The sequence below is a fragment of the Apus apus genome, chromosome 4, assembly GCF_020740795.1.
Source record: "Apus apus isolate bApuApu2 chromosome 4, bApuApu2.pri.cur, whole genome shotgun sequence".
In the NCBI taxonomy this organism is placed as follows: Eukaryota; Metazoa; Chordata; class Aves; order Apodiformes; family Apodidae; genus Apus; species Apus apus.
Genome location: NC_067285.1, coordinates 103,157,559 through 103,182,008, shown reverse-complemented (window position 1 = coordinate 103,182,008; position 24,450 = coordinate 103,157,559). Strand labels below are relative to the sequence as shown.

General features: G+C 44.4%; 3 protein-coding genes across 3 annotated transcripts; 2 read left to right on the top strand and 1 right to left on the bottom strand.

Annotated features, from left to right (window-relative positions):
• Positions 1–4,519: 4,519 nt before the first annotated feature.
• GRPEL1 (GrpE like 1, mitochondrial) lies at positions 4,520–10,638 on the top strand. The gene is made up of 4 exons (XM_051617797.1): positions 4,520–4,615; positions 5,594–5,762; positions 7,265–7,346; positions 9,716–10,638. The coding sequence occupies exons 1-4, from the start codon at positions 4,545–4,547 to the stop codon at positions 10,060–10,062; spliced, it is 669 nt and encodes a 222-aa protein (XP_051473757.1). The 5' UTR covers positions 4,520–4,544; the 3' UTR covers positions 10,063–10,638.
• A 3,013-nt stretch (positions 10,639–13,651) lies between these two features.
• On the bottom strand, positions 13,652–18,514 carry TADA2B (transcriptional adaptor 2B). Its single transcript, XM_051617794.1, has 2 exons — positions 18,240–18,514; positions 13,652–17,123 (listed from the first exon to the last, which is right to left on the bottom strand). The coding sequence occupies exons 1-2, from the start codon at positions 18,507–18,509 to the stop codon at positions 16,131–16,133; spliced, it is 1,263 nt and encodes a 420-aa protein (XP_051473754.1). The 5' UTR covers positions 18,510–18,514; the 3' UTR covers positions 13,652–16,130.
• Positions 18,515–18,904: 390 nt separating this feature from the next.
• CCDC96 (coiled-coil domain containing 96) lies at positions 18,905–21,192 on the top strand. The gene is made up of 2 exons (XM_051618307.1): positions 18,905–19,828; positions 20,073–21,192. Exons 1-2 carry the CDS (start codon positions 18,905–18,907, stop codon positions 20,625–20,627), a joined length of 1,479 nt encoding a protein of 492 aa, XP_051474267.1. The 3' UTR covers positions 20,628–21,192.
• Positions 21,193–24,450: the final 3,258 nt, after the last annotated feature.

The following is a 24,450-nucleotide window of genomic DNA, read 5'->3' as shown; positions in this document are numbered from 1 at the left end:
TGTTCCTGTGCATTTGAACAGCTTGGTTCTGTCTGATAACTAGGCTAAAGTGAGATAGACAATGCTTGACTAACAGAATTTTTCCATTTTTATATCTCCAGGAATGTTACAAGACATACATGAGTGCCCCTGATAACATGAAGGCTAAGAGAACAAATGGTAATAGATGGCCAGATTTGTAAATCCTTGGGATACCAAATGATTTATGCAGGAATATTAGAATAAATTGTCTCTGAAATTGTAGCAGGCTGCTCTGGGGAAGGAACTCTTTGGTGTCCTCCCAGGAACAGAACTTTTGTTATTCTAAATTGCCCTAATTAGCTATCTTCAGAGCCCTGTGGCTATAGCTATTAGATTTCCAACACAGCGACAACATTATTCAGGCAACAAGATAGTTACAAAACGTACCTTTCAAACCAGGTAGCAAAAATCTATGGGAACACATAGAGTACTTTTTATAATCAGAGCAAGATGTGTGATTTTGTATTTTCAGCCCAAGGAGAAACGAGGCAGAAAGTAGATATAACACATTCTCTCTTGGGAGAGATTTCTTAAAATGTTTGCATTAAAAATTATAAATTCTAAACATACAAATTAACCATCTTAGCACTGCTCTAAATAAAAGCAAGTAAAGTTATCTCCCACACACACCCCTACTGGCCTTTCAGTGTATTAAAGTTTCTGGATTCAAGTAATGACTTAACATTTATTGTCCTCTGTCTGAAATAGATCCAGGGTGGAGCTGATCCCGAGTCTCAATAATCCTTAAAGAGAAAACTTTTTTTAATATTTTATAGACAAGGATCAGTTCCTTAATTTTACACTAAATATCTTCCCACAATGGACTGTGGAATACTATGGCTAAGTGGTCTTATCTGCAATTTTTTCTAAAGGGCACAGATACGAATAACAAGTTTGTCTTCACTGCTGCAACAGCCTTACAGCTAAATTAACATGTTTAAATTTGATTTAGGCACTTCTTGGTAACTGGCCTGAAAGGTCACTGCTAGAATATTTAGACTGATATTTTTGATTGGTTTTTTGGTGGTTTTTTTCCACTTGCTCCCACCGTAGCTCAATATCTGGTTTTGATTAGGGTGATATATAACATATCTGAGCAGAGAAGATATGATATCTTTTTTGCTTTTACCCTCAAAACATGAATAATATAGTTCATATTTGAAACAGAAATGTAATGGCATTCTGTTCACTTGTTGAATATCAATAGGCTACATGTTAGCATTACAAGACAGAACTAGCTTTTTTTCTTTAGAGAAACAGAAATGCCTTAATTTTTCACTTAATGTTTCAAGCACAAATCTTGTATTTATGGCATTTTAATCTCAAAGGATTAGAAGTCCCTTCACTACAAGTTCAATGTTAATAATAAAAAATAAACTAATAGTTCAGTTGACATTTTGAATTTTCACAATATCAAAGACATTCCCTCGTGCTCTCTAAACAACTTTCTTGTAAGGTACTGAAAGTTTACTACCTTTAATTTATAGCTGTAGAAAAGTGGAAATGAGGTTAAATAACTGCACAAGACCACAAAGTGAATCACTAGAGGAACCGAGAATTATATCCAGACTATCTTGATTGTATCATTAGTCCATAGAAATTACAGTAACTTTTAACAACATCAAGTTGAAAAGTAGCAGCAAGTTAAAGTGTTAGAATTCAGGATAAGAATTACTTATCATCGAACCCTATTCAAACCCAGTATTGATGTGAAGAGCAAAAGACTACTTGATACGTAGAATACTGCTCAAGAACAAAATTGTGCTTGTTACTGAGCATCTGTGACTGCCAACCAGCTCAAGAAACAGATGCTGAATACTTCCTAGTTGAGTTTCAAAAAACAACCAACCCAACCCACTAGATGGCACTACAGCTACACCAGAACAGACCACAGGAAAGTCAGTCAGAACAAAGCATGAAAAATACGGGTTTTTTGTCAGAGCAGGACAGTACTTACAGCCAACATTAGCCGTGATGCAAACAAGCTCCATGTAAACCTGCATGCTCTTCTTTTGTGCTGCATAGGCTGTTCGGACCCATTGAATTACAGAGTGTCTTGGGTTGGAAGGAACATCAAAGATCCTCTAGTCCCAACACCCCTGAAAGGGTAGGGACACCTCCCAGTAGACCAGGTTGCTCAAAGCCCCATCCAACCTGCCCTTGAACATTTCCAGGGATGGGACAGCCACAACTTCCCTGGGCAACCTGTGCCAGGGTCTGATCACCCTCACATTAAAGAATTTCTTCCTAAAACCTAACCTAAATCTACCCTCTGCAGTTTAGTTTAGTCCTAACTGATCAGTATCTGTGCTAGCTAAGTTTTTCTTGACAGCTGTTCAAGTTGAGAAAATCACAACAAAATCCTTTTTCACTGTGGAGTATCTTGCAAAATTTCTTGTAAAAGGCCTATGAACTGTCATTTTGGTTAAGTGGGTCCTAATCCAAGGAGGCACTTGTTTCAGAAATCTTGAGACCAATAAATTTTACTCAGTTATTAGTGAGACATGCTGACAATGGGCTTTTCTCAGGCTCTTGTAATCAATTCTGTAATTTTGAAATAAATCATTAATCAAGCACAACTTCCAGAGATGGTAGGCAGCAGAGAATGAAGAGAGGCTGAAATAGGAAGCTACATGCTAAAGGTATAATGGAAAAACAACAGACAAGAAAGATAGGACATGCAAACTCCTTGTCTATTTTTTAAAGAACCATTATTCTTTCCAGAAAACATTTTTAAAAATCAGACCTATACATCCACTTACATTCTCTGTCTCACTTCTTCATGGCTTTCTGTGGGTATCACTCTTTATGGCTATTCCTATTTATCTCAGATTTCCTCAAATACTTTTTCAGTACTTCTGAGAATAAAGCTTGGAATTTGTGGCTTATCCACTTTCCAGAAAGCAGATCCTGACAGCACTCCAGCCACTCTGTGCATGGACAGCACATGGTGTACATGGCCCTTTTTCTTTGCTATGTTCTGAACCAGCAAGCTGTTGGACTGTGCTATAGTGCCACCATCACAAAACAGCAATCATCAACGTAAATAAAAACATGGACTGCAAAACCACTTGGTTCTTATCTTAGAGGTGTTTTCTGTTGTCACCCAAGAGTGGTTATTGGTATGCTTCTTGCTTTTTCAGATCTTTGCACTGGGGGCGAAGTCTACATCCAAACAAACTGTATGAGACAGTGAGACGCCTTGGGATTTAAAAGCTGTCACAGCATGCCACTGTCCTCATTACCCTGCTTTCTGGCCGTGAAGCAACACATCACAGGCAAGCAAACCTGCTACACAAAGGCCATGCTGAATACTTAGTGCACTCTGGTGCCAAAGTTTGGTTGAACTCACCAAGGTCCTAACTTCTTCAGGATTCTCATGAGGCAAGCCAGAAAATTCTTCTGCAGCTGTTTAGTAATACTTTAATTATACATTTGAATGTAACATTTACTGAATTTGCATTATAGAATCCACATCTCCTCAGTCCTTCAGGCTTCATTTGGACAGTGCACAAATGCATGCAAAAATCAGGTTAACAGCTAATGTGCAGGCATCTGTGAATAATCAAGCATTCACCTTGGGACAGTATGATAAATGCACGACCTTGATTTTTTTTTTTCCCCCTTTTAACAGGATAATGACAAATCAATTGGCAACACTGTCGAAGTTAAGATGTCATCCAAGTATCAACAAGCAGTGCTTCTGTAGCCTCCAGTTAAACAGGACACTTGCACAAACAGGCTGCACAAGCAGATGCCCAGATTTGGAAGCGGTGGATTAGAAGTGTTGTTCCTTTTGATGAAAGATCAAGATTTTAGACGACAATTACCCAGCAAGAGTGTATATAGCCGTGATAGTGTCTATAGGTGGACGTGATGAAAACCTCTACGTGGAGATTTGCAGACAAACTGTTGGCAGATGCTACCAGGCGTTACTGTCAACAGGGTTATTCAGTAGTTTATATATATATATATATATATATATATATATATATATAAAAATGAGCTGCAATCTTCAATTTCAAACTTTTTCAGTCACAACTGGCACAAGCAAGACGCAGACCATTACACTGAACCACCAGCAGCCACCGAATCGCCTCCAGGTCGTGCTGACCAGCTCTGACAAGGAAAACACTGACGCCCGACCTCAGCCGGTACCCTGCTAACTCCCACAGGGTCTCGGTGCCGACACTCTAACTCCCCAGCCCGCGGAAGGGGAACGCGGCGGGGCCGCTCCCCGCCCCGCCCAGCGCAGACACAGACACAGACACAGCCCCAACCGCCCTCACACGACAAAATGGCGGCCGCGCGCGCCCCGCCCCCGCCCGGCCTGCGGCCGCGCCCATCGCGCGTCCCTTCCGCCCCACGCCCCGGAAGGGCTGCAGGCGGGCCCCCAGGCGGGCACCCGCCCAGCTGATTGGCTACCTGTGCCGTCACTCCCAGCAATCCCGCTCGCTGATTGGCGACGGGCTGGCGGGGGCGCGGAGGGGCGGGCCGAGGCGGTGGGCGGGCAGGAAGGCGCCATGGCGGCCGTGGCCCAGTGCGTGCGGGGCGCGCTGCGCCCGCGGTACCCGCTGCTGAGCTTCTCCCTGAGGTGAGGGTCGTGTGAGGCCGCTGGGCCTGGATCGGGCGCGTCGGGACGGGTCCGCGGCCGGGGCTGCGCTCCCCGCCTCGCCATCGTCCGGCCGGGCCAGGCCGGGCCAGGAGGACAGCGGGGCCCGGGCCCGCCGCACTTGGGTGCTGCGAGCCCCGGCCCTGCAGCGGGGAGCCCCTTCCTGCAGCCGGGACGCTCCGGTTTCGGCCCCCTATCCCGTGCCGCCCGTGGCTAGTCTGCCTCTTACCCGCGCCCGAGAGAGCGGCCAGGCCCAGGCATGGCGGGGCCCTGCTGGCCCGGCCTCCAATTCGGAGACCTCCCGACCTGAAGCCTTGGTGTGATGTGCAGGATTTGAGGCCCTTTGTCGTGGCGGCACCGATACACCCGCCTCGTCCGTGAGCCGGTTTGCTCACGTAGCTCAGCTATTTCAGCCGAAGAAGCTTTAGGAAGGGATAAACAGTCATCTTCCTGGAGACTGGCCCCTTTTTTATGTGGTAATCGTGATACAGCAATGAAATGCAGCACTGAGTCAGGTTGCTGTTTCGTTGCTCTGTAGCAGAGAGTGGCAAAACATTCTTCTCGTTGATGTGTTTTTTGGGAGACTATTGCAGGTGATTACATCATGTAAACTGTCTTTATTAAAAGCGGAGTTCATATCCCCTTTAAAAGTGCTGTGACTTTATAAACTAAATGTAAAGGACACTTGTAAGCTGTTGCATACAAGTGGTTATACCCACTGGCTTAACCCAGTGGTTATCTTGCAGCAAAGTTGTTTTTTGCAACAGCTTAGACAGGCTAACTTCTGATGAAAGGTTCTGCAAACAGTTTTCACAGATCTAGAATTGTATTAATCTGTGCTTTAATGTGAGAATTTTGTAGACCTTGATGTGTCAAATAAACTGTCCAGCATGTCCTGAAGATGCCAGTATCTTACAAAGTGAGCAACTGAGTAATACCATCCATGTGCTTTTGCCCTAGGACTTCTCCAAGACTGCTTTGTGTAGCAACACAACAGAAAAATACTGGCCAGAACCTGGAAGAGGACCAGAGTCAGAGCCAAAATGAACAGAAGGTTGAACTGAGCTCTCCTGAAAAAATGTTAACTGAAGAAAAGGCCAAACTGGAAGAACAACTAAAAGAAGTAACTGTAAGTGTCTTTTGGTGATCTTCATACCTAAGGGCGTTCATTACAGCTTCTGGACTGCACAATCTGGACAGGGTTTTTTGTGGTTCCTGTTGTTGAATAAAAACCTGTATTTCAAGAATTTATTTAAACTTAAGAGTAGATGTACTGCAAAACCTGAGATGCATCCCTGGTTGAAAATTAAGATTCTGGATGGTTTTAATTCCTATTTCTGGATACAATTGGACCTCTTCTGGTCTGAAAATGTGTTACTTAAGTTTTGCTGGCTTCAGTTCACTTAAGTTTTGCTCAGTGGAGAAATTATTGGAAGCTTTTTCAATGGTGTGTATGTGTTTGATGTGTGTATTTCTGTGTGCTAAAGAGAAGGTTTTCTGAAAACAGCTGTTGACTTTTCCAAAGGTCGAGGTTAATGATGCTTAGCTTTTCTGTAATAGTGTACTTATTACATGCTTAGGAAGTAGGAGTTTCAAACCTTCTCTGTTGGAGTGTCCTTCAAAGATGAGGCTGAAGCGTCACGTTCCCTCTGTCTGACCTAATGTCCCCTGTGCTTGACTTCAGCAGAAAGTGACCTGAGAGGTGGGAAGTGTTGCATTTCTGGATGAGTCCTTTATGTGGAAATGTCTTTCTAGAGCTTTTGAGAGGTAGTCCAGAACCTTCTATAGAAACAGCATATTTGAATCATAAGTGGATTGAGTTTGGTTTCTGTTGCCCTTCCCAAAGCGTTTAAAGACAAAACTTGAGATGTCATTTAACATCTCTGTTGACAGCATTTGCTGTTGACTACCTTATGTGGCTCTTCAGTCACCTTGTTGACTATTTTTATTCTCTTTTGAGATTCTTCACTAGCCTGTGATGGTCAAGCATACCAAGAGTGGAATTCCAGTCCAACATGGAGTTCTGGGTTGGATGTTAAAGCATTCAGCCTGAAAAGCCAGACTATTGCATTTCATTCTTAGTACATCTTCTGCTAGATGGCCATCTTGCTAGGAATAGACCAAAACTTAACCCAATCAACAGAGCAGCTAGATTAATAGTTTGTAAAGTTTTAAAAAACTGAAGGACACTCTGTGGTATGTATGGAGAGGGAAGAGGTGATTAGAAAGTCATGGCTGAGTTGAATCTTGTTTGCCATAGTGTCAGAATACCTTACGATTGATGAAGGCTTTATGTGAAGACACGTCAGAAAAAGAGAAATCTTTGATTCATAAAACTTGATTTATCTGTAAAGTTTTCTTCCAGCTACTCTCTTGACAATACTGAGAGTCTGGAAACGCATCTTATTTCCTTTCCCTCACTTCTCTCTGCATGAAATCAAGCAAATATCTGCCTTGGTAGGAAGGATGCTGTGATAATTGGCACGTTGTCTTCAGATTACTCTTTAGATGGTGGGTCTAGGCTATGGAAGTGTTTAAAAATGCTGGTTTATACTTTATGTGATGTTTTGAATTATTGTCAATTACCCAGCTGCTGGGCATTAAGTCTCTTCTGTTGTTTTTCTTCCTCAGGACAAGTACAAGCGTGCCTTGGCAGATGCAGAAAATGTGAGGCAAAGGAGCCAGAAACTGGTAGAAGAGGCAAAGTTATATGGTCAGTGGAGGTTCATTCTGTGTATACTTGTAAGACCCAGAAATAGGAGCATGAAGGGCAAAGCTTGGAAATTCAGCTGACACACAGGCTCACAGTTTTGAGTAGTTGTACCTCCCAGTGATTCTGACTGCTTGGTTAAAAAAAAGCATTTAAGGCAGAGAGGTTTGAACTGTTCCTCATTTTGCATCAGAACTGAAATAATCTCTCTAGATAAGGGCAAGACTTAAACTGCTAAAGTCAACAGCTTGAAATTTTATTTAAACTTGGTATCCTTTCCTACAGTTTGTACTGCAGTAGTAGATTTAAATAAGGTTTGCAGCCTGAAGTTTGCCTTTTTCACACACTTTGGTCTCAAAACTGAATGCAAAGAACTGAACCAAGAGCATGGAATACCAGCTTTCTTTCTGGTTTAGGAGTTTTTGTACTTGTTGTTTGGTTTGGGTTTCTCGGGGTGGTTGTTTTGTTGTTGGGCGTTTTAGCCTTTATATTTGGGTAACTTTAGTGTTCAGTGGAAGGCCATGGCTTTCAAACAGAAGTAATACATTTAGATGGGTGGATTATTTTCAGTGGTAGGAATGTACAGTCACTGGCTATGAGGAGTGCGAGAAACACATTTTTCTTAATGAGCCAGGCTACTGACCCCCAGTTTAGCTTTTTAACTGTTCAAACAGAAGTCTGTAAACTAGGAATTGTGTGTAGATACTGCAGCAGAAGCATGTTGCATCATCTTACTGTTTGACTCTCCCTCTGGCTTGAAAAATGAGTTAGCCTTTTTTTTGGTCACATACTATACACAGCTGTATAGTTTTAATTCTGAATACAAATGGTTTAATTTCTAAATACAGTCTTCAGTTGATGTGTACTGTAAGAAAAAGCATTTCTTAGTTACATAGTATTCTGGTACCATTGTCATGGATACTGGAAGCTTCATCCTGAAGTTTGTTTTCAATAAGCATTGTTTTATTACTTGTGCTACTTACTGCAAAAGGATTTGGGGTCATGTCTGAGCTCAGATGCTACACTAGGAATAAATACTCAAGTAGAATTTCTTGTGAAAACTAAGTTACAGATAATGTGCATTTTTGTAAGTTTTGTCATTTGGATATAACTGCTTTTCCTGTTGAAGGAAGAGAAATTAATTTCTGAGCCATGCACAAATTGAGAGATGCAGTCACAGATACCTGCAAAAATAATTTATGTGAAAAAACCCAAAATCAAACCACCTTCTGAAGAGTTTGGTTATTTGGTTTGACCCAGATCACTAGACAACTTGTTAATCTCTGTTTGGGACACTTCAGCTATAACAATGGTTTTAGTTTTAATTTAAAACTTTCAATATTTTGCTCATATTTTTGGAGCTACTTTGGTTATGATACTTCCTGTTGATAAAGAGTTTGAGTCTACAGGGTCCTGGAGCTGTTAAAGTGACTCATTCCTGATAACTAGCTGATCCCTATAGACCTTGCAAGGTGCTCCGTAGTTCTTTTTGTTTACATCGAAGACTTGTCTCTGGTAACACTCATATCACTTCTTGGTAAGGAAAAAGCTAAATTACTAAAATGTGAACTAGAATTAGAATGGCTGTCTACAGCTAAAAAAAGCCACAAAGAAAAAAGGGCAAGGCTACCAGAATGTAGTGCAATTTGTCATTGGCTCTACCTCTATGTAGAAATGTGTTATTCTACTGCATCATTGTGCTTTTCATGATTTCTAGAGGCAGTTTGCCTAAAGTGAGATTAGTCCCAATTATTGTAGAGTGAGGCAGCTTCAGGACACAGATTGTAATTGGGTATTGCTTGGTCTTCCCAAGGCACAGCTTCTGACCCTGTGAAAGTGGTTTGCAATGGGAGGGAGAGGTAGATGTGAGTTCTTTTCCTTGGAAGGAAGAATCCCTGTTCATTTCTAGTTGGACTAATGAAGAACTTGTGCTCTTTCTACTGCAAATGTTTTTAGCACATCAGATCTAAGGGCAGGCATAGTGCAACATAAGGCTTTGAACTTGAGTGAATCCCAGGATGAGAGACATGAAGAAATTACAATAAGCCATCTGAAGGGTTTGGTAACTTTGCTTAGAATTGTATCTGTTCCTGCCAGGTCATCAGCATAGTTTTAGTTCTTTAGTTTTATTATTTCCATAGAACTAGAGGAGGTGGTGTGGATTTTAAGGTATCTGTAATAGTTCTGTATCATCAAGTAAAATTGGGAAGGACCTAATACCCCAAAAGGTTTTTACAGTATTACTTATGTAGTTAAAAATTTGAAAGAGTACAGATCATTGCTAAAGGTTTTGGTGTTATGGGTTGCGGGGTTTTTTCAGCATCTGTTTCCCTCAGTGGACTCATCCTACTCCCTCTTTTATTTCTTTTTAGGGATTCAGAGCTTCTGTAAGGACTTACTAGAAGTTGCAGACATCTTGGAGAAAGCAACAGAAAGTGTTCCAAAAGAAGAAATTAAGGATGAAAATCCTCACCTGAAGAGCTTATATGAAGGTCTTGTTATGACAGAAGTACAAATTCAAAAAGTGTTTAAAAAGCATGGCCTGCTCAGACTGAATCCTGTCGGAGCCAAGTTCGATCCCTATGAACACGAGGCATTGTTCCACGCTCCCATGGAGGGGAAGGAGCCTGGCACCATTGCGTTAGTATCCAAGATTGGCTACAAGCTGCACGGGCGTACACTGCGGCCTGCCCTGGTGGGTGTTGTGAAAGACGCTTAGCTGCTTGAGCCCAGAATTTAAAATGCCATACAATTATTAAACAGCTGGATGGTTTGTCTCTTACACCATGCTTTCCTCATTCCTCTGCCCCCTGAGAGGTTTAAAGGAACTCGTTGAGGTCTCCCACTGAACATGAAGCAACCAATGAAATTCTCCTGCTTAGAGGCCTTAACATCACGGTTCCATAAGCCCTCTTCTTAATTGTGACATTCAAGAGCCATTAAGCCCTCTAATGCTTTAGATTGGATAGCATTTTTTTACAACTATTGCTACCAAAGGTGCATTAAATTGTAAGCAATGGAATGGTCACAAAAATTTTGCAATCTTAATGTTTGTCACTATGTGTAGATTGAAAATCCAAATAGTGGTTCAAACACTTCCTTTTCTTTTGTGGAATCGCAACATTTTAGAAGTGGGTGAAGTAGTACAAATAACCTGATTTCTGCAAGTGTCCATCATCTTTTACACACTGATGTGATAAATGCCCTTTTTTCACTATTCAGAAACAGTCTCTCTCAACTGAAATTGAAACCTTTGTGAATTCCAATCTGTAAATAAAAGGCAATGGAGAGTAGACATTTTTTAATTGTTCAACCCTTTTTGTTCTATAGTAATGTTGATGCAAGAAAACCATCCAATATTTGTATGGCATTGAAGAACCAATAGAATTTATCCTATCTCTGGATTTTTAATTTAATATTGTATAAATTGGTTTAAACAATTTTGATAGTCTTGTAACTTCCAAGCTTTACAAAATCAGTTTGTTATGCAAACTGTAGTTACAGCCCTGCTGAAAGCCAGAATACCCAAAGAAGTGAGTAGCTGAGAGTTTAGTATATACTGTCTTTTAGAATTACATAAATAACCGCATGTAAGTGGCTCAAACAAAATCATAAACTTAGTTTAATCTCTGTTTTCTTGCATTTACTCAGCTTGGATCTTAAGTTGCAACCGAACTTTTCCCATATGCAGCTCTTGTCATGTCTTAACTACACCTGCTGCTCCCAGTCCTGCAGATCAGGCTCTAAAATACAATACATGATTAACTTAATGCTTTGTCCTGCATTTGTCTGGTCACCTGGATAGCTGACAGAACTTGGCAAATTACACAACTGACAGAGCCTCTGTCCTCCTCCATTCTCAAAGCCCATACATTTAACACACAGGACAGAAAGCTCAAACTTATGCATGTTATTAGGACCTGGTAAACAGTAAGTACTCTGAATTTTTCACCCTTGTTTTTGGTTGTCTTGGATTAAGAAGCTTCTTACCTTAAGGTCAAGTATTGATAATTTTTTTCTTGGTTCAGATGCAGAGTTGCCAACAGCTTATTGAGCACTAGACCTACTAATGGTGAGACCTGATTCCTTGTTAAGACTTTTTCCAGTGCTGATTTGCCTCATGGGAATCGGGAGCAACCTAAATGCACACTGCTTGGGGTCAGTCATGTTTAAGGATTCATTTATTCTTTCTCAAGTCTAAGAAAGAAAATCAATGCTTTGACTAGGCAGGGAGGGAGAATGATTTTTGCTATGTGTGAGAAGACAACTACAGGGTTGTTGTTTTTTTTTTAAACTAATCAAATACAGGGATCAAAGTGCAAAGATTGAGTGTAAAACTACAGGTTAAAAAAAAAAAAAGGGGGATTCCATATATTCAAATTGCATTTGGAAGTAACTTCCTCCCATCTGGGTTAGGGCACACTGTAGCTGCATAAAGCAGGACTGCAGAAACTGTTGCACTTTGATTTGAACCCACACTCAACTTACATAAAGGGACATGGGTCAATTTATATACCTTTGAAGAACTGTCATGTGTTCTGGCCTGCCTGCCACCCCAGCCCCACTGGATCTAAACTAAATCAAATAATACTTTCATTAGTATAGGAATTTTTTCCAGTAGGGCAATTTAAACAAATGGACAGCTTCATCCTTAGCACTTTGTTAATGAGTGTCCCTGTGCCTCACACCAACCGTCTTTTTTGGACTATATTACTTCATTTAGGTTGTTCTTAAACACATGGTATTAAGTGTTCAGCACAAGACTCAAACTAGTACCCTTCTTTAAAACTGAGTGAATAACTATCTCATTTAAGTGGTTTCTTTTGCTCAGCAAGGCTTTCAGCATAGAGCTTCAGTTTACTGAGAGCTCAAACCACCTCTGCACTCTACCATACAACAGTAAGCAGCACTGAAGCAAGCAAAGAACAGAAGGAGGTGTTTCTGAAATTTAAGCATAAGAGCAGTCAACAAAGCTACCATTAGTACTTATGGTTTGGCTGTTTCATAAAGTATTTCTACCCATCATTTAGCTAAACCGCATCTCCATTTGTTACTGCAAAGACTTCAGACATTGTTCCCATTGCACAAACTGCATTACCATTAAATCAATAATGGAAGAAAACTTTTAATACAAGTTTATTTACCAATATACAATGCAAAAACCTAGTAAAATGCTGAGTGTGCACAACATCAGTTAGGTTTTACATTATTTCAGCACAGGCATTTGTGTGTCTGGCACAGCTACACCAGTACACTATTCAAATGAGTGCAACATTCCCTTTAAGGAAGAAGCTGATGAGCAGAACATGCTCACCAGGTACCTTCCTTCACAGTATTTAATGTGTCATCACTTAAGAGCAACTGGGCCACATGCAAAAACATTTTGCAAGAAGAGATAAATCAAAAGGCTAATGAAATCTGTTACAGTCGCAAAGAAATTTGCTGTAGCCACCATACAAGAGAATAATGGCAGAGTGCTTAGTTTGTGTCATTTACAAGGCAGTCGATGGTAAAAGACTCGTGCAAACCTTCTAAAGCTGTTCTTAATGCTTGGCTGGGACTGTGACTGAACTTAGGGCAGGAGGATCTGTATCCAGAACATTCTGTCACAAACCCTTCTGCACCAGGTAGTACACACAGAATGGAGATTAATGCTCCCTTGTTATCTAGTGAGCAAACATTACTGTAAAACATCACTGGGACTGGACTGATCAAAGTAAACATAGAGCATTAAAATAGACATTGCTGCCTGTATGAGTAGCAGAAGATCAGTATTTTGGACAGCTTATGGAGTGTCACTTTTTCATAGGCTTACATCAATGCTGTTAGGACAGATACTATCATTAGTAATAGCTTTAATGAGAAAAGTCAAGAGCATTAAGCATATAAAACACCTTTTCATTAGCAACATGAAGGTTAGGTTATTTGTACAGTAAAGGAAACACTTCCAGATCAACACAAGATACAAGTTGGAAGAGCTATTTCCCATATTTTTTCTCAGCCTTTCACCACAGAAGAGAAGCAGCACAGTTCTAGTAAGTTGCTAATTAAGATAACTGCATCTCAACTTAAGAACAAACAAAAAAAACCAGCAGCTCATAACAAAGGAATGCTTAGACTAAACAAGTTCCATGTGAAATAAGGAACAACAGCATCCTCTAGTGCAAGTCACCTTTAAAATTAAAAGCATAGCTGACAATGAGACATTGCTTCTAGGGAAGCCCTTTCCAAGGGACTAGTATTTGCTAAAGCAAACATTTACCACCTTGAATTTGCTTGCAAGTATAAAATAAATATTGATATCCATATTTCATACATTAAAAATACTTTATTTTACATTCATTTTGATGTTCAATAAGTTACATCTAGCACCAAAGAAACATTTTGGAGGGGCTGAGGAATTAAGGAACTACGAAGTGTAAATGCAGAATTCACTTCAACATTTAAGTGACTCATTGGTGCCTAGTTTTTTTACGTTATTGTTCAGATGGGCTCAAGACTATTGCTTCAGTTAGATTTGCCAGTACACTGTAGAAATATAAAAAACACAGATTTGAGGGGGGTAAAAAAACCCCAAACAATTATTTTAAACTCCCAGCTACATGCAGAGTTGAGGCTCCAAAACAGAATCAGTAATGGTATGTTATGGCAGTTAGGAAACAAATTACAGGAAGAATCAAATTGCATAACTACAATACCAGAAAGAAAGGCTGAGCTTGCTTTCCTCAGGAGTAGGACAGAAAATAACGAAGGTTTTATACCTTATGAACTTGTGTGGTGTTTGTACATGTATATAAGGTGGAAGTGCAGTTAATTCCACTGGTGCCAAGGAGAGACAGTTTAGTCTCAAGTATTCCACAACAAGCCACTTAAAGGTAAGCCAAACAAAGTATTACATCCAAGAGGACATAGCCCTTACCTTTTTTGAAGGGACATACATAACATCACAAGCTCGAAAGAAAAAGGCACTAGAGTTTTGGTTCTTTCTTCCTTAGAAATGCTGGCTTTGTAATGGTACCTCTTATTCTAGACTCACTGGTAACACTATTTTGGTAATGCTGGATAGATCAACTAGAACCCAGTTCTGATCAGTATACTTCTGCCAAGTTGCAGAATTAATACTGTTTTAAGATTTTAGTGGTATCCTCACTGACTACAGCCCAAAGCTTCAAACCAAGATGGCATTTCCAGAGCTTACACTTGTTCTGAAGCCAGTCCAGTTCCACACTTTGGCAACACCTGCACTCCAGAGAACCTGCCCAAGTGGCCTCCAGTCACAGCTTCCTGCTCTGGACAAAACTAGTAAAGCTGCTTAGGCACAAGTAACACTGTGCCATCTTCAACATGCAACCACCACTTTTTACTAATTTGGTTAAATACCAGCACAGGAATTTAAGGATAACATTAGTATAAAAATCTTTTCTAGTTCTTCAACATCTTTCCCTTAACTGGTAGATCCTGCTGAAACAGTGCTGTGGGTCAGGCGTTTCTGATACCTGCCGTGTTGCAGCACAAGCTGGTGCCTGTCACAAGCACCCAGTTCAGACTGTGGTTATGAGCTGTGACAAGTTACCTCTCAAGGGACCTTGTTCTCATGGTATTGGCTGCACTCAGTTGTCCTACCATGTCAGTAATTTCAGTGTGTTTAGTCTGGTACGTTTCAAGGTGTCTGCAGTTAGAACCAGGTAAAGGCTTGATGCACAGCTGTACAAGCTGTGCATTTTTAACCTAATCTGTATCGTTTTTCATGGTTTTTAAAAACCAATCTCAGTGATCACTCTCAGTTTGAAACTCTCACTCCCTTTCCCTGCCCCTCCCAATCAAATTCAGAAGGAGGCAGCTCTTCAGCCCCTACAAGCTCAGAAGTTAGGTACCAAAGGAGGAGTAGGCTTCCTGCACAAGAGGAAGTGGTGATTCTACAAAGTATCTCACTGCCTGTTTTCCCAAACCCCATTTCTGGCCCAAATCAGCCACTTCACAGTAGTGCTGACCCCTCCACTGCAGCAGAGCATCACAGCTGTTGTGGACTCCTGCAACTTTGATACTAATTACTTAAACACTTGAAGCTTCAGTGGGTCAGTTTCAGCAAAAGCTCAAAGCTGTGTCTGGATCAGCTGGGTGTGAAGGCAGCTCTTCTAGAACCCTTTCCACAGCACAAGTACCTGAAGGCATCTCATGTACCACATTTCTTTCCTTCTGCTCCCTGCCATGGCTCATCCCTGCTGTATTCTCGACAGAACTCGCCTCGCTGTCCCAGCACTTTGGCTGTAGTTACTAAGGAAAATGTTCTGAAAGCTTAACAAGGGTCACAAAAATCCCTGCTCACCGTCTCCTGAGCTCAGGATTTCTGTAAGCTTCACTTTGCTGCCAGCATTACACCAAAAAACAAAGCAAAGGGAGAAGAAAGTTTCCAGCAAATGAAACTATCTCCCACCTTCAAAGAAAAGCAAGGACTATGCTGATACTCATTTGTCCAGTAGTAAAGAGTAAAGGAACTACTCTGGGACTACTGGACTTGAGTAAGTTCACATGAAAGAAATCCGTTGTAATAATGTACCAAAAGCAGTGAAATCCAAAGGAGAAGTTTCTCAATTAATTATTTTCCATGATCCAAAGCAAAAGTCTTATTTGAACCATGGATCACGAATATTGGGGGGGTTTACAGATTTCCTCTTTTTTTGTTGTTTAAGTGACATTGTTTCTGTATCTTTGGGGAGGGAAGGAAAAATAACGGAGTCCTTGAGGCTGTAATAGGCCTCTGCTGTGTTTATTCAGATCAGCGCAGTTTCATGAAGCATCCCTGGATATCCAACCACTTTCTGTTAGAAAGTTTAAAATCCTTTTCTTCAGTACCTTATCTAAGTAACTGGGAAGGCGACTCTTTGAAGGAATTCCTTGTCTCTTTTGGAGATGGTCTTTAATGATGATAGTTTTTACAGTCACATAACGTGCAGGACTCAAATTTAGGGAGCTGCAGAGCACCTTTTCCCTGTCCGATAACAGTTCGAAGCCAGGCAGGTTTTCAATGGCAGCAAATTCACCTTCTTTACCATCTTCCTTTCCTCTCTTGGAACTAGCTATGTTTTTGTTCTCCTTCCTCTTTTCCCGCTTATGCCTGGCTGCCTCGTATTCTGCTGACTCCTCCATTTTGGTGATCCCATTCCGACGATACCGCTGCAACTCCCGAATCTTCGCTCGGAGTATCCTTTCCTTGTGCATGTTCTCAAAGAAGTCTTCAAACTCCTTACAAGACATGAACTGGTACAGAGGTCTCAGTTTCAGCCTCAACTCCTTTTCTTCTTTTGTGATCTTCCGTTTAGGAGCCTTCTCCTTGTCCTTTTTATCCTTCCCCAGAAAGGCCGGTACCAAGTTGTAGTCTCGCGCGATGTTCTTCCGCCGCTGCCTCTCTTTGAGTTTCCTCACGTACATGTCGACGTGAGCTCTTTTTAACTCTATTTCCACATCGTCGTCGTCATAGTTCACCGAAAGGCCACTGATCAGAGTCTCTGCGTCTTGATCGTACTCAATCTCGTAGTCATCCCGCAGAGGCATGTATCCCAGCTGCTGCTGTTCAGCCACCGAGATATCCAACGGCGGGAGCGGCGTGGTCAAGCTTGGAGAGAGCGGGCCGCCGCTGGGACACGTGTGATCCGTTACTCTGTTGGGAATAGTGTCAGGTATGCAGGCTTTTCCCAGGTTGCCATGGATGTACATGCTTACATAGTGTTCCATCACCTCCTGAGGTGTCCGGGATGCTCCCACGTGAGCAGCCATGTCCTCCTAAACAGAAAATAAGGAGTAGCGATAATGTGATTCCCATTACATCCCTGCACACCAGGCACTCAGGTCAGAGCATGGCTCCTTCTCCCCTGCTCCTCACAAGCCAAGTCACAACATCTGACCTTTTCTAGCAACACTGAAATGAGCCATGTTTCCATCAGATCTGCATTTTTAAGTCCATATAAGCATTTTTAAGTGCAATGGGGCACATAAGCCATGAAAAGAGTACCAGGAACATCCCTAAGACAAGCTGCAACACATCCACTAGGTACAGGAATACCATCAAGACACAGGATCCACATGGAGATTCCTGAGCATCCACCACTTTCTCAGAAAGCCAGCTCACCATCACCAGAAAGGTCTGCATGTCCCAAGCTAGCACTGAGATCACTATGTCTTTTGGACTTTGCTAATTTGTATTACATTGCTGAAGGTCTTTCAGAGCAACACAGAGATAAAGAAAGACAGTATTTACAGTAAGAAAGACAGAATTTACTCATTCCCAGTTATTTAAGAACTAAAGCTACAGTGATCGTAAACTTATAAGATTTTGAAAGGGAAAAATCTTTATGCTTAATGAAAAAAAAAACCCACCTGAAACAAAGCACAGAGAATCCAGCAACAATTAGTCATGCTTTTTACTGCTTTATAGAAAAAAACCCAAGCCTGATGGTGCCTGGCTCAGCAAGAAGGAAGTCTGACATACTAAAGGAAAAGAGCTAGCAGGGAGTAGGAGAGGGTGTGAGGTGGGATCTGCAACACAGGCTGGGGGGAAGGCGTGTGGTGGAACTTCAGGCAGCGGCAGGTCCCAGCCGCCTGCAGCGCTCCTTGGGCCAGCAGCTCCCGCAGGCAGCCCAGGGAAGGTCAGCCCGGTGCCGGCGCGGAGCCGCCTCCCCCGCCGCTCGCCGGGGGCTCTGCAGAGCGGGCACGACGCCCCCTCCCCTGGGGCTGTGCCAGGGCTGTGCCAGGCCCGCGGGCTGCCCCTGCGGCCGGGCCGCTACCCCCGGCATCCGCTGCCCCGGGCGGGGAGACGGACCCTCCTCAGCTCGGGGGAGGGCCCCGCCGGCGGCTGCTCCCCCGCTGCCAGGCGGCCCCCGCAGCCCCCGCCGCCCTTACCCAGTTGCCGAAGCCGAACTGCTCGATGGCGTCCAGCAGCAGCTGCTCCTCCCGGCTGCTCCAGCCGCCCTCGGCCTCGGCGCCCCAGAGGGTAAAGCGGCCGCCGTCGACAAGCTGGTAGCCGTGCCATCGGCGGTGCGGGCCGATCTCGGCGCCCGCCGAGAAGCAGTCGGGGCAGAGCTCGATGTCGGCGCACTCGGTGCAGCGGAAGCGCAGGGAGCTCACCTCGGCCAGGCAGTACACGCAGTACTTCTTCCCCAGTTCCGCCATCTTACCCCGCCCGCCGCCGGGCCGCGCGCACGCGCCGGCACGCCCTCCCCCGGGCACCGCCAATGGCCGCGAGCCCGCGGGGCGGAGCCCGGCGCCGGACAGCCAATGGCCGCCGAGGGCTTGGCCCCCCGCTCGGGCCGCTGGCCAATGGGAGCGATGCGCCTGGACGCGGGGGTTCTTAAAAGGAATGGACGCCCAGGGTTGGCTGGCCGGGATCCGTCTTCCTGTCCCGCGGCCAATAGGAGAAGCGACTCGGAGCGACCCCGTCGCTGAGTAGCAGCGCGAGGCCAGGGGGCGTGGCCGAGCTGACGTCAGCGAGAGGGGGCGGGGCCACCCCTGCTGGGGCCGCCGAGTCCCGTTGCCCCGGCAGCGGGGGAAGCGCGAGCGGCTCGGCCATGGAGGCGGCGGGCGGCCCGGGGGGGCCGGGGTCCCAGGAGCCCGTGGAACCAGGGCCGGCGGTGGAAGGGGGGCCGAGACTTCAAGCGGCGCCGGGGCCGGAGCCCTGCGAGCCCGAGCAGCCGAGGCCCGAGGAGATTCGGAAGCCGCCGGGGCCCGAGGAGATGGAGGAGCCGGCGGCGGCGGAGATGGAGGAGCCGGGGCCCGAGATGGAGGAGCCGGGGCCCGAGATGGAGGAGCCGGGGCCCGAGGAGCCGGGGCTGGAGCTGCCGGGGCCGCAGGGGACCGAGGAGCTGTCAGAGCCGGAGACCGCGGCCGCCGGTGCCGGGGCGGAGGAGGCGAGTGGCTGGGACGGAGCGGCGGGCGCGGCGCCTCCCGCCGCCTGGGCTGAACGGGGCTCGGCTGCTGCCGCGCAGGCCGACCCAGGCGGAGCCGAGACGAGGGGCAGCGAGGCGGCGGACGAGGCGCCCGAGGAGAGCGAGGAGGAGCAGCGGGAGCGGGAGACGCTGCTGAAGCAGCTCGATGAGCTGGAGGACGAGCGGGAGCGGCTGCAGCAGGCCAGCACCCGCCTGCAGCTGCGGCTGGGCGGGCTGCTGCGGCAGCGGAAGGGCGAGGGGTCGCGGCGGGCGGCAGCCAGCGCGGACGGGAAGCAGCTGTACAACCAGAGCCTGCAGCGGCTGTGGGAGCTGCGGGAGCAGCTGGCGCGGGAGGCCGCCGCCTGCCGGGAGCGGGAAGCGGTCTGGCGGCGGAAAGCCGACGAGCGGCAAGCCCGGGCCCGGGCCGAGTGGGTGGCCTTCCAGGCCCGCAAGAAGGCGGTGACCGTGCACAGCCTGGGCCGGCGGCTGGGCAGCGGGGCGGCGGCAGCGCTGGCGGTGGATTGCGTCCAGGCCAGGGAGGAGGAGAAGGAACAGCGAGTGCGCAAGGTGAGGGTCAGGCCTCAGTCTGACCTCTTGCGAGCTTTCTGAGCAGACCACCATTCCTCCCTCCTCACAGGTAGGGTACTTTCCTCCTCTTAACAGCTACTGCTTGGAATGAAAGAAGAGAAGACGTGCAGTGCTCTTCTCCTCTTGAGACTTGGTCATGACACAGACAGAAGCACTTCTTCCCTGGCAAGGCAAGAATTAAAAAAAAAAAAAAAAAGTGTTTCTTTTATTTCTTCTCCTCTAGGTCCGTGTGGAAAACATCAAACTGAAGAATGAAATCCAGAATCTTGAAACCATCCGGAAAGCTCAGGAAGAACAGGTAGAGAGCCAACACGCTATGGACTTGGAGCGCGCGAAGAAAGAGAATCAGAAATACAGTGAAAAGATCGGCGACCTCAGCGATGAAATCCTGAAGCTCCAAAAGAAGGTATCGAACACAGTACATATCCTCAGCCAGCTCAGGGAAAAACTACAGTTTGTGGAAGCTGAAAATCAAGGCAGAAAGGCTGAACTCATGGAGATGGAGACCGTCTTGTCACAGAAGAGAGACGTTCTGGCCAAAACCAAACAGGCCAGAGACCGATTGTGGAGAAACAATTTAAAATTGCAGCAGAAATCTGGGTTGCTTGGCAATAAGATACTGCTTCGGGACTTTGAGGAAACGATGGATACTGCAGAGCTGCTAAGTCAGCAGTTGGAAACACTGAAACATCACCATGCTGGTCTGATCCTTACATGCAAGGGAATTCAGCAGAAAATAAGGGAAGCCAATTCCTCTTTACTTGATGAAGATAACTAAAGAAGGCACAGAAAAGAAATAAACACAGCCATTTTCTGCAATTCTGATTTTTAACATGCCCTTTTTTTTTTTTTTAAGCCCTGGGGAATACATTAGACACGTACTCCTGAAAAAGCCTTTTTTAAGTGATGTCAGTGTTGTGTTCAGTGATTACAGTAGTTACTCAGTTTGAATGAAACAACATATGCATGTCTGTCTTACAAAAACAAACAAAGCCCACACTTCTAGAAAACTATCCTAACATTTCAGTCCTTGAAGGCCATGGCCATACTGTTAATCAGAGCACTCACCATACCCCACCTCCAGGCCTGTTCCTGCCACCCTCTGTATGCATTTCATAATTTGGTATTGACTTAACCTGTACAATAAATACACCTGCTCTCTGGGCACAACATAAGGGGTCATTTTCATAGATGTGGCTGAGAACTGGAGAGAAGCTTATTGTCAATACCTAACAGGACTTCCACATAGCCAATACACTACAGCCAATATACTTGCCCATTCTGTAAATATATGTGTCTGCCAAGTTTGCCTTGCTGGTGCACAAGAAGAAAAGTTTATTACTTTTAGAACTATTTGCATAGTGTCATAAATCTTACCATTCAAAACCAGAATTTTTAATGGTTTTGGTGGTTCATCTTTGTTTTAGGAGGTCCTCAGCCTTGTCCTTGTTCACAGTGTGTGCAGAAGTAGAGAGCAGTGTAAGCCCATCACTGTTTCAGTCCTCTCTGTACTGCTCAACTATAGTGTATCATTATTCCACAAAAGACCAAAGGAAAAAAAGGAGGCAGCTACAAGTGTTTACACATTACAACTGCACTGCTCACAGAGCTTTAGTTAAAAGGAAGCAGCTTCCCCTTTCAAAATAGTACGTTCTTTAAATTCCAGTTCCCCCATGGCAAACAGTGGCTATGAGACTGATCTATATCCTTGCAGCTCTTGCTGCTGCCATTGTAGCATTATTTTTTTTACTTAAGGCACACAATGCATGCGAAGAATGTAAAAACAACTTAATGCCAGTAAAATGCTGGAGCTCTGATATCTTATGTTCTCATTATTGAAGGAACTGCAACTTTTGTAGGCTCCTTATAGGCGATCACTAGTTGATGTGCCCAGTTACTGCATTAATCTTACCCAGTTGTTACTTCTAATGTCTGATACCACTACTTTGCTTAGACAGACCAGCAATCTTTAGTCCTGTTTTTAGTAGCCAAAGCTGTGTATTAAACAACCAGACTTAAGTGCTCAGCAACTATAATTTTGCAGGAAAGAAGCCATGTCCCAGAGGTAAAGAGTAGGAGTGGAATCTTTTAGTTTTCCACCACAGTCAGAACTGCATCCTGTGGGTCCATATTGCTGAGCTGTATTTGAGCTGCTGGTTCAGTTCCAAAATGAGTGGTACCTGCAGTTAACTGAAGTACTCAAGTTGCCGAGTGATTTTATATGGGGATAAAAAGTAGATAAACTGACATAAGGACATTTATAAAGAACAGCTCACACCTTCCTTTTATACCACCTCTGAACTAGGCTTTCTGAATTGCCTGAATACAAAACATAATTACTACTAAAGGTTTAAAACTTGTTCATCATAGTGAGAGAAAAGATCAGGAACTTCTTACTCATACTGCAATAATGCAGTAGAAATTTGGTTATATTCATACAATCATAGAATACCAAGTTGGAAGTGATCTCAAGGATCACCTGGTCCAACCTTTCTAGGTACTACTATAGCTTATAGGAGATGGCTCAGCACCCTGTCAAGCTGAGACTTAAAACTGTTCAATGTGGGGGAATCCACCACTTCCCTTGGGAGATTATTCCAATGCTTGACATCACCAATGTCCTCATGGTGAAAAATTTACCGCTTGTGTCCAATCGGAATCTCCCCAGGATCAACTTGTGCTCATTACCCCTTGTCTTTTCCATGTGACTCCTTGTAAATAGGGAGTCTCCATCTTCTTGGTAGCCACCCTTTAAGTACTGGAACATGGTAATGAGGTCTCCCTGAAGCCTTCTCTTCTCCAGGCTGAACAAACCCAGTTTTCTCAGCCTCTCCTCACATGGCAGGTCCTCCAGTCCTCTGATCATCTTTGTGTCCCTTCTCTGGACCCTCTCCAGCCTGTCCACATCCTTTGTGTAGAGCGGGGATCAAAACTGAATGCCATACTCCAGGTGTGGTCTGACAAGCGCAGAGTAGAGCAGGATGATGACTTCTTGTCTCTGCTGGTGATGTCCTTGTTTTTGCAGCCCAGCATCCTGTTGGCTTTCTTTGCTGCTGCAGCACACTGTTTACTCATGTTGAGCCTGTTATCCACCCAGACTCCCAGGTCCCTTTCCACAGGGCTGCTCTCCAGCCAGCTGGATCCCAGTCTGAACTGCACTCCAGGGTTACATGCTCCCATGTGCAAGATACTTCTCCCCATTGAACTTCATGAGGTTCCTGCTAGCTCACTCTCCCAGTCTGCCCTGGTCATCCTGGAGGTTAGCACTCCTTACTGGAGTGTCAGTCTCTCCATTCTTCTTGGTGTCATCAGCAAACTTCATCAAGGTGCTCTTGATCCCAATGTCCAGGTCACTTATGAAGATGTTAAACAGCACTAGGCCCAGGATCGATCCCTGGGGGACCCCACTAGTGACTGGTTGCCAGTTTGAGGATGAACTATTTACTATCACACTCTGGGTATGGTCTGTCAGCCAGTTCCCCACCCACTGCACAGACCGCTTGTCAAGGCTGTAATGAAGTCAGTTTCTCCAGAAGGAGGCTGTGGGGGATCATATCAAAAGCCTTGGAGAAGTCCAGGCAGACAATGTCCACTGCTCGCCTTGCATCAACCAGCTGGGTCACTTTGTCATAGAAGGTGATCAGGTTTGTCAAGCACAATTTGCCTGGTAAATCCATGTTGGCTTTTCCCAATCACATGCTTCAATCAACTTGTGACAGTCCCTGGGAGGATTTGCTCCATGACTTTTCCCAGGGCTGAAATGAGACTTCCCAGACTGAAATAAGACTAATGGGTCTGTAATTACCTAGGGCCTCCTTTGAACCCTTCTTGGGATGTCTTCCAGTCTCCACAACTTCTCAAAGATTATGGAGAGCAGCTTTGCAACAACATCAGCAGATCTCTCAGCACCCTTGGGTGGACGGCATCCAGGCTCACTGATTCATATGGGAATTAGTACTGGGAAAACAGCCAAGGAAAAGGAAACCTAGTTTTGAACAATTCTATGCAACTCCCGTAATGTATGTAATATAAAGCTATATTGAATCCAGCTGTTATATGCTTATATAAAGCAAGTTTGATTTTACATTCCAATCCAGCAAATCAAACAGTAACATATTTCAGTACAAGGAAGTGAGACAGGTTTTTACCAGAGAAACTAGAACCGTGGCAGACAAATGTCTTCAACTGCATTCCCTATGGTGCACAGGTACCACTTTATGACCCCTGCTTCTATCTTGGTGCTTTAGCCTCTTTTCAGTTAAGTAAGGAACAGGAAGCTTCTCCACTTTAATCTCTGCAGTTATACCTATGTAAGAATTAAAACTATTCTTTTTTTACACCAAAGATAGGATAAGGCATTCAAGCATTTTTGAGTTCCGCGCATCTCACATAGATGCATTAACATCTGGTTTTCATAATAAATTTACCAGTTGTCAAACCTAGTCCAGAGAAAGGCGTATGAAATGGATTAAACCATGGGTAGCATAAGTATCACTTCTTCTAGAATGTCACATGTAATATAATAGGTATTTTAACATAAGAACTTGGAAAGCATCACTAAAAAATCCTCCTTCTGCAATAATCAAGTGTTCACCCCCAGG

Bases quoted from the DNA above. Each gene is read 5' to 3' on its own strand.
- TADA2B (XM_051617794.1), bottom strand. From the start codon at position 18,509: ATGGCGGAACTGGGGAAGAAGTACTGCGTGTACTGCCTGGCCGAGGTG. The intron at 17,124-18,239 runs GTAAGGGCGGCG...TTTTCTGTTTAG, and splicing joins AGTTCGGCTTCGGCAACTGG to GAGGACATGGCTGCTCACGT.
- GRPEL1 (XM_051617797.1), top strand. From the start codon at position 4,545: ATGGCGGCCGTGGCCCAGTGCGTGCGGGGCGCGCTGCGCCCGCGGTAC. The intron at 4,616-5,593 runs GTGAGGGTCGTG...CTTTTGCCCTAG, and splicing joins CTGCTGAGCTTCTCCCTGAG to GACTTCTCCAAGACTGCTTT. The intron at 7,347-9,715 runs GTCAGTGGAGGT...ATTTCTTTTTAG, and splicing joins AGAAGAGGCAAAGTTATATG to GGATTCAGAGCTTCTGTAAG.
- CCDC96 (XM_051618307.1), top strand. From the start codon at position 18,905: ATGGAGGCGGCGGGCGGCCCGGGGGGGCCGGGGTCCCAGGAGCCCGTG. The intron at 19,829-20,072 runs GTGAGGGTCAGG...CTTCTCCTCTAG, and splicing joins AGGAACAGCGAGTGCGCAAG to GTCCGTGTGGAAAACATCAA.